The sequence below is a fragment of the Microtus ochrogaster genome, unplaced genomic scaffold, assembly GCF_000317375.1.
Source record: "Microtus ochrogaster isolate Prairie Vole_2 unplaced genomic scaffold, MicOch1.0 UNK66, whole genome shotgun sequence".
In the NCBI taxonomy this organism is placed as follows: domain Eukaryota; kingdom Metazoa; phylum Chordata; class Mammalia; order Rodentia; family Cricetidae; genus Microtus; species Microtus ochrogaster.
The window spans coordinates 2205334-2214792 of NW_004949164.1; the positions used below are offsets into that span (position 1 = coordinate 2205334).

General features: G+C 38.8%; 1 protein-coding gene across 1 annotated transcript; it reads right to left on the reverse strand.

Annotated features, from left to right (window-relative positions):
- Positions 1-4605: 4605 nt before the first annotated feature.
- Positions 4606-5567, reverse strand: LOC101988035 (vomeronasal type-1 receptor 4-like). The gene is given in 2 exon segments (XM_026777433.1): positions 4606-4871; positions 4874-5567. Coding segments are annotated over 2 exon segments (936 nt in total). The 5' UTR covers positions 5544-5567.
- Positions 5568-9459: the final 3892 nt, after the last annotated feature.

Below are 9459 nucleotides of genomic sequence, written 5' to 3' on the forward strand. Positions count from 1 at the left end.
CTCCATGATATTTTATATTATTTGTGGCTATTGTGAAGGGTGATTTTTTTTTCTCTGATTTCTTTCTCAGCCCATTATCATATGTATAAAGGAGGACTACTGATTTTTTTTTGAGTTAATCTTGTGTCCTGCTACATTACTGAAAGTGTTTATGAGTTGTAGAAGTTTCTTGGTAGAATTTTTGAGGCCACTTATGTAAATTATCATATCATCAGCAAATAGTGAGAGTTTGACTTCTTTTCCAATCTTTATCCACTCAATCTTCTTTTGTTGTCTTATTTCTCTAGCTAGGCCCTCAAAAACTGTATTGAATAGATATGGATAGAGTGGACAACCTTGTCTTATTCCTGATTTCAGTGGGATCACTGTGAGTTTCTCTTCATTTAGTTTGATGTTGGCTCTTGGCTTGCTGTATATTGCCTTTATTATGTTTAGGTATGTTCCTTGTATCCCTGCTTTTTCCAAGACCTTTATGATAAAGGGATGTTGTATTTTGTTGAAGGTTTTTTTCCAGCATCTAATGAGATGATTATGTGTTTTTATTTTTCATTTTGTTTATGTGGTGGGTTACATTGATAGATTTTCATATGTTGAAGCATACCTGCATCTCTGGGATAGCCAACTTGATCATGGTGGATGATTTTTTGATGTGTTCTTGGATTCAATTTGCCAGTATTTTATTGAGTATTTTTGCATCAATGTTCACGAGTGAGATTCGTCTGTAATTCTCTTTCTTGGTAATGTCTTTATGTGGTTTGGGTTTCAGGGTAATATACATATCTATTTTTAAAAACATGGATTAACATAATGATCTGAAATGTTAGTACATTAGGGCAAAGCTAATCCCACTGGAGCAGCTGAGAACCTGGCATTCACTAGGTCCTTGCATCTGAGTGCCTCACCAGTCAGAGTAGTCCCCCATTGCTGTCTCTCACCATAACTGTCTCTCACTGGGGCCATAACTGGCAGTTAATCATCAACCAGTAATTAAGAAAATACCATACATTTGGATATTATTTTGGTTTTTTATCAATGGATCTTTCCTCCTTTTAGCTAACTCTAGCCTGTGTCAAGTTGATGGAACTAGCCAGTACTTGGCCATTGGCCACCATGAAGCAGTGACTGTAAGGCCCACAGAATATCTTTGGCACATTAGAGTGGTAGTATATCCTATGGTACTGGGAATGAGACAGTTAGAATCTCGTGGGGACATGGAGGCCATTTTCACCATTTGCCTAAGATTCCAGTCTCCACTTCTTCCTGCCATTGCGCTAATTTACTCGGGAAGTGCATTGAGGCTTGGGATCTTTTCTCACTCTCTCTCTCTCTCTCTCTCTCTCTCTCTCTCTCTCTCTCTGTGTGTGTGTGTGTGTTGGTTGTCATCTATGTTGGGATCATCATTTCTGGTAAAATGTTAGTGTCAATCTAATATGAACTTTGTGATTTGAATGTCTTGAGCAGTTTGTAACTCAGCGCTGATCTTTGGATAGTGTTTGTCAACTTAGTGGCATTACCACAAGCCAAGTAGATTTATTATTGTAGGATGCCATCATTCTTGGGAACTTCAAAGGTTATATTAGGTCAATTTCCTGGTCATGCAGGTGCATTTGAATCTCCCATGTACTATAAACTACAGTGTATTCTGGTAATCGAAATAACCTGGTTCACTCAATTCAGCTTAGATGGTCAATTCTTTGCACAGTTTTTATCCTAACAGGGGTGAAAAATTTTTTTCAATGTCTTCCTAGGAAAAGTCACATGACAGGAAGAATTTGAAGATGAAGATTGGTAAGCTCTGAGTAGCCACAAGCTTCATATTTATGATTATATTGAGGAACCAGACACTAGCAGGTTCACAAATGGAGGCAGTTTCTGAGGGCTGTAGGCTGCACACCACACTCTGAAGGCTGTGTTCTCTGTTCTATTACATTCCACTTAGTAGTAAAATCAAGAGGAATTTGTACATATACAGCTGACCTATATCATTTAGCATAATGTCCCACAGGTCGATGCTAATGACAATCAATGTGTCCAGCATAAGGAAATGATAAAGTCATTTATACAAATTCATCTGTCCAATCCCATGTGCTTTTACATGAAGGGCATAACTATTTCCATTTGCCTTCACTATCCTCTATTTATTTAGAATTTTCACCATATATTAAAATTTAATTTATGTTCTGATCAAACTTTTATTTTCTATTTCTTTCCAATCTACTCTCTTCTTTTAGGGAAAATTTACAATAACAACTCTGTATGCTACTCAGAATCCAGACCATCCTAGTTCATGTTGTGTATATATATCCTGTCTGTTTTTTTTAAAATTTGAAATTAAAGTTTTCATGTGTGCGTTCATGTTGTATGGCTGAGCATGACTATGGAGGCCAGAGGACAACATGTGGCAGTGAGTTTCCTCCTACAGAAATGGATCATGTCTGACTTACCAGCAGGTGCTCCGACCCACCAAGGCATCCCTCAAGATCCCACTCTATTCTTAATGGTGAACACTCTCTCCCTCATTCAGGTTAAACACAACTTCCTCCACTCTTTCTCCATGTTCTTACATCACTTCCTTTTGAGTCAAATGACATCAAAGTGTTTGTTAGTCTCACCTTTCATGTCAGTTTCTGGAAAAACAGCTGTAACAGAAGAGGGAGAGACTCAGAGAAGGAGTGGATGTTCCCTACAAACAAGTCACATTATGTGAGATATGTGAGAAGGAGCAGCAGGGATGGTTAGCAGACTGCTCCTCTTGCAGAGGACCCTGGTTCCTTACCCAGCACTCACATCTAGGACTCATGACTGCCTGTAGCTCTAGCTCCCCGTGGTCAGTGCCTCTTCTGGTCTGTGTGGGGAACTGTACAAATGTGACACACTCACACAGACACATACATAAAATAAATTTTTATAGTGGAAGAACATGTTATTTAATAATCTGTAGCACAATACAAGACACATCACTTATTTAATGTTTTCTGTATACAGTGCAACCAAGCAAAATATAAAATGTATACATCATTGTGAAGTAGAGCCATGATGCAAACAATATGTTACAGGTGTTTAGTCAGATAGTACAGAGCATTCTCTTAAATATGGCATAAAACTGGTGATTGAACTTTTATGTTCAATGCTTATATCAATTACTATTTTTAAGAATGCATCTATCATATTCTTAGAACCATGTCGATATCTTATTGTATGGATTTAAGTTAAGAAATCACATGAATCCTTTATTTAAATGGGTGCAGAATCAGATCCTTTTGAAGCTCTTTGATGACAAACAGCTGGATAGTGTTATAGAGAGCAACCAGGCATTAACACAGGGCAGCTGCAAAAAAGCCTCAGTCTGCTTCAATCACATTACACATTACTCTTGCAAAAAGGCAAATCCATATTATTTAATCAACATATAATCTATAGATGAATATAAAATGAAATTTTACTGTGTATTTGTTATGCAGTTTATCCCATGTGGACAATCTTCATTCCTGCAGAGAGCCTTCATGAATATAAGACCACAGAAACATTTCAGTGCATCTAAGTTCTGTGACGGGTGCATTGGGATTCCAGGTGGTGGATGTATTTCACAGCATTTTTCACAATTCTGTAAGCTATTATCTACAGATGGACACTTTGAAGAACCCCAAATAGCATCAAAGCTGCATCATAGCTAAACTAACATTTAGCAAGAACAACATCAGGTACAAGATATGGATTTCTTTGGATAACATGACTAAATCACTATGAAATTAATAAAATATATCAAATTTGAGGTTGGATTCCCCTCTGTATGCTGGGAATATGTTTTATTACCATTGTTTAATAACAAAAAAGCTGTTTTGTCCTAAGGCAGGGTAGAATAGAGCTAGGTGGGAAAACTAAACTGAACAAAGGAGGAAAGAAGGCAGAGTCAGGCAGTTGCCATGTAGCCCCTGGAAGAGAAAGGCACCAGAACCTTACTGGAAGGCCATACCTGCACGGTGATTAATAGAAATGGTTAATTTAAGATATAAGAGTAGATAGAAATCTATCTGAGCCATCAGGAAAACACTGTTGAAATTAATAGTTTCTGTGTGATTATTCATTCTGGGCAGCCAGGAAAACAATGTTCAGTCTCCTTTTACATAAGTTCATCTGTGTGTTTCCCATCAAGGTGATAGTAAAATCAGTATTATAAAATATAATTAAGACCATTTTCTCTATGCTGGAGACAGGACTCAGTAGTTGAGAGCACTAGCATGTCTTCTAGAGGACCCAGGTTCAATTCCTAACAACCACACTTTAGTTCAGAGCAACCTCTCTAACTCAAGTCAGTCACAGGGCATTTGATCCCTGTACAGGCTCCAGACATGTATTGCTACAAGGACATAATGCAGGTAAACTATCCATACACAATACATATATAGAAATTTTTAAAAATATTTTCAAAAGAGAGGAAAAGTGGAGAATAAGCTTTCACATATCACTGCAGTTTACTGAGATCTCTCTCTCAGCTCAAGGTTGTGAGTTACTAGCAAGATTGTGTGAGAATAAACACACACTTAAAATGATTTGTGAGTTTTTTGTCTTACTTAAGGTATTATAAAACTGAGAGCGAATTCACATTCATTGAACAGATAAAGGAGAGAGACATTTTCTCAATTTCTCCCACTGAGTATTCCAACAATCAGGCAGGAGTCCATCCCTGTGAATCAACACAAAGGGGCTAAAAGTTGCATAACCAAGTGTTATAAATTCTTGAAAATTTACCATCAAGGAATTGTTCACTAAAGAGAGACTTACAAAAAGAGAAAAAGCACAGTCAGTCCAATAGAAGAAAACAAAACAGAGCATCAGAAGGAGGACACTCTGAGCAGCTCTCAGCTCTGGGGAGTTCTGTAGAGAAGCTTGGAGTTTTGGAGGTAGAGCACATGCTGGTGGTGCTTGTGGAGAAGAAATACGATGTACCCACTGGCGCCTCCCATGGCTCCCTGAAACACAGCATCTCTCAAGACCATAAAGGGAAGAACAATCAATTTTGTATTTTTACTTTCGGGCATAAAATCACAATAGTCATCTTTATTCTTATGCTGTGATATATTCAGGCTTACACCTGTGATGGAATGAATTAGGTTCATACCTATTAAAGCATTGAGTATCCAAAAGAATGAAAAGAATGGAAGGATGTGCCATGCAGACTGTGGTCTGAGCCTCCTCCACCCAGATGCTCTGGGACTGATGATGATGGCCTGGACCACAGTGAGGAGACCGCTGGTGCAGATGGAGACCCCACGGGCCACCCTCTCCAAGTAAACAATAATCTTACATCCTAAGTCATCTAGGTAGTTTTTTAAACCAAAAACTGCTATTGTCTTTGGCAATCCTTTTGCAAGAAGGATTATGATGTTTGTAAAAGCCAAGTGGATGAGAATAAGGTGGATGGGTTTCTTCTCAGTGCCTCCCACCCAGCTCCACATATAATTAACAGAAACAGAAATGTTTCCGAGAGTGCCAAACACAGTCATGAAGAAGAAAACTATTTGCTTAATAAATTTCAGAAGCATTTCTTCCTTTCTGGATAAAAAATCTTGTATTCAAGATACAAAGAATTTTCCAAGAAGACATCAGTAATGCTTGACATTTATCTGAAAAACATTTTGCATAATAGCATTTTCTGGTATATGAGTGTCAGTGATGGACACATGTGCTGCTGTAGACTGAGTCCCTGAGCTCCTCCTCTTCCCTGTGGACTCTGAGTTATGTGTGTGCTCTGACAGGTGAGCTTGGTAACTGGAATGAAACCCTAAGGTTTTAAAGGAGATATGTTTGAACTCTATATTAGCAAAATTGACTTGGTAAAATGTGTATTTTGTGTGTGTGTGTGTGTGTGTCTGTCTGTCTGTCTATGTACATGCATGGATTAACAAGTTAACTCTCAGCACAACTGAACTGAACTGCAAATTTCCTCAACCAAACTTCTTCTTCCTTTCTCCCTATTTCATATTTCTTCACCCAATTTCCAAAGGCACAGGCTCCTTTCTTATTTGCATCTTAATTGGTGTAACTATTTCTAGATTTCCATTTGACTTCAAACCTTTATAACATCAATTTCTAAATCCTAATATTTTTAAAGTTTTTATGTTGATTATTCTGTGATTTCACTCAATATGTATATTTGCTGGTTGTTTTTAAAACATAGTTCTCAATGTCAAGTTCAGTTGCACAACCTCTTTAGATAGAATGCTACAGTTAAAGCTGAATTATTAAAACACAACCTGAAAATTTTCATGTAACTGCCAGGCTTCAGCTACGGATGCTGTCTAACAAAACCTTATGTTGTTTCCTAGAACAGAGGGTATCAGAGAACTGTGATCCTAGCAAATGACTGAGGGCATCTGTAGCCCACGGAGTTACCTCAGGACACATAAGGGAACATGGAACAGCTCTGAACCAGAAGATCCTGATGAGGTGAACCTAAATGGGATTAATGAGGAAGTATATACTGCCATGAGATGAGTGCATTTTGAGTTATGATTCCTCAATGTCAACTGCATGTAGCCCAGTACATGGGGGCAACGGTGTGAGCAGGGGTTCCACTATGTAAGCGTTCGTGGTGTCATTTGCTTCTGTGGGGACCTTGAGAAGTAATTATGTGTGTTGGTTTTGCAGCCTGCTTTTCTTCCAACCTGTTTGTCAGACAGACTGGTTTTTTATACACCAGTCCAAGCTGATTCCAGAACTTGGACTCAGATAGGATGCTATTCTTCAAGTTCTGGAGCTCCATTCTCATTTCTCAGGGATTTGTGGTAAGTTTTGGGTACCTTTTCTAGATAAACTCTCTTAACAAAAATTTGCCTCAGAAACAGAGATCCCAGAGGAAATTTTCCCTTACCCTTTGTTTACAGAGGTCAGCAATCATTGATGGGTTTGATCCTTTTTCCTCCCAGGCCCCTAAGACATAGACATGAATAATTAAAATACATGTGCCAAAGACAGCTAAGTCTGGGATATAGGAACGTGTTCAGCTAAGGCAGATATCATCATCTATTCTGCTGCAAAATTACAGGCTTTATTAAAATTAATAGAAAAGGAAGGAATTGCGGAGGCCCAAAATGTGGGCCCATTTCCACCTTGTCTTGCAGTCAGAGAGTTGGAGGATGCTGAAATGATCAACAAGCTTAACTGCACATCTCAACTCAGGATCTGATTGCTTGGTTCCTCTAACTTTAAAAGAGCTCATTCAAGTAGGTCCATGTCACCCTGACAGGTGTTCAAGAAATGCAAATTGACTTCTGCTCCTTCTTTTGTAACTATGAGGTCACCTGGGGAGTGGTTGCCTTTAGCATCCATGGTTTAGAACAGCTTACTGCTTAAACAACAAAAGGCTAATTATTTGATATCCCAGAGTGATAAAGCAATTGACTGAGTTGTCCTACATATCATATTAATAAAGTCTTTTGTTGACTTCTCTCTCCCCACCCTCCATCCCCTCTCCTGTTTACTTTGGGTATAAAAGCTGTGGAAAAATAAATGCAGGCGATTTGCAATACTCACAGGAATGCACTCCCAATACTTTCTATGGTTTCTGTTCTGTTATTTTTTTATGAGTCTCCATATTCTACTTATATTTCTAAATTCCCACGTTCCTAACCTGGCAAGAGGTATTTTTGTTGAGGATGGTCCTTGGCAGCACATCAGCATTCACTGACATATTTAGACTAAAAGATTGAGTGTTCTTTCAGTGTTTGGAATCTGTCAAAATCCCTATTGTTAGTTCACTCAAGTACTGATGGAAGACATAAACATTTTTCTGTTTGTTTAATCCTTGATTGGGGGGGGGGTGCATTCCTACTTTTCTAGTCCTCTATTTCCTTTTCCAAGCTTTAAGTCGTATTTGAGACCAGGCTCTGATCTTCTAATAATTGATTCCTTTCTACTGAAGTCACTGTCAGTAGAGAAAGAGGTGTCTCATCTTCCACATTATTTGGGAAATGCTAAAGCAAATGAATTTGAAAGACAGCATGGACTTGTTTTTAGATTCATGGGTGATGCCAAGATGAGTCTAACTCCCAAGTTCCTGAAATAAGGTATATCTACCAGTCCTGGTTTTCTCTAAAGGAAACTAGCAAGCATGCAAACATACCAAACTAAAAAGATTGTTGTTTTTTGCTGCTTAGCATGGGATAAACATAAGATGAGCTGTTTCAGGGTGTACCCATTCACAGCCTGGATTCTAAATAGCAGTTTTCAAGGTGGTAACGATAACTGTTACACTGAGTGTTGTATTCTTCACCAGCATGGCATATAATGACTGAATTTAAGACAAGATTTATAACAGTATGTGATGAAATCGGGAGCTTTTAAAGGATACAGACAGAAAACTGTCAAACTGGGAGTTAGAAGGATATTATGAAACTATGCCAATATTAGAAACATGAAAATGCATCAAAAGAGAAAAGTACAACTGTTACAAACACTAGTGATGCTGTTGAAGTCACAGTGCTGGCAAACTGACACCTGAAAGAAAGATGATTTTGTCTTTCATCTATCTGGTTATTTTTGAGAGAGAATCTCCCTCTGTAAACCAGGCTAGCCCTGAACAATCCCCTTGCCTCAGTCTCTCTATTGCTGACATTACAGTAATGTATTATGATTGTCTCCAGGGTTTGACAGACATCTGAAAATCTTATCTATCTCATTGATCCATTTAGAAAGGTAACTTAGGCTAAGGCCCAGACAGAGCTCTGTCATGATACTCCAACCTGAGGATGGATAGCGATACCTCAGCATTTCTGTTCCATCTCTGTATCTCCAGGAACTAGTCTCCTTTGATTATTCTGGAGCCAGGGACAGAAAGAAAGTGGGGGACCTGAGGTTTACAGAGTCTCTCACCTGTTCCCTGGATTAGTCAGAGAGTCTTCTGCTTTAATAAAGCTCTCCATGACTCAGCAGAGGGGATCCAAGCTCTTACCTCCATGTACTCACCTGGACCTCTGTGGTGCAGACAGGATCTGGAGCAGCTCTGAAAAGGTGACACTTGCCTGGTCATTTGTACTGTCAGGATTTGTGGGGCTCTTGGCTGCCATCAGGTATTGCAGACTTATGTTTTATGTTGTCAGTTTCTGGGGAAGGAAGGCCTCTGCAGAGCCCCAGTCCCTGAAGTACAGCTTCCCTCTCTCCACGATTACTACATCTGTTTTGTTCAGCAGTATTTTCAAGCTTAATTATGATTTAATTATTTTTGACAAGAAAAACAAGAGGTGAGAAAATGAACAACTAACTTAAGTTTCTGTGTACGAAGTGCCCTGAATCTTTTGACTGGTTTTCATCATTTCAAAGTGCCAAACTGGGACCTGAGCAGGACCTGTTTCTGACACATAGACCAGCTGTCTTGCTTTTCTTTCCAAAATCCCTCATTGCACAGTAATAGAATAAATGAGGCTACTCACTGAAGATTCTGAGAAAGTCCCAAACATGAAC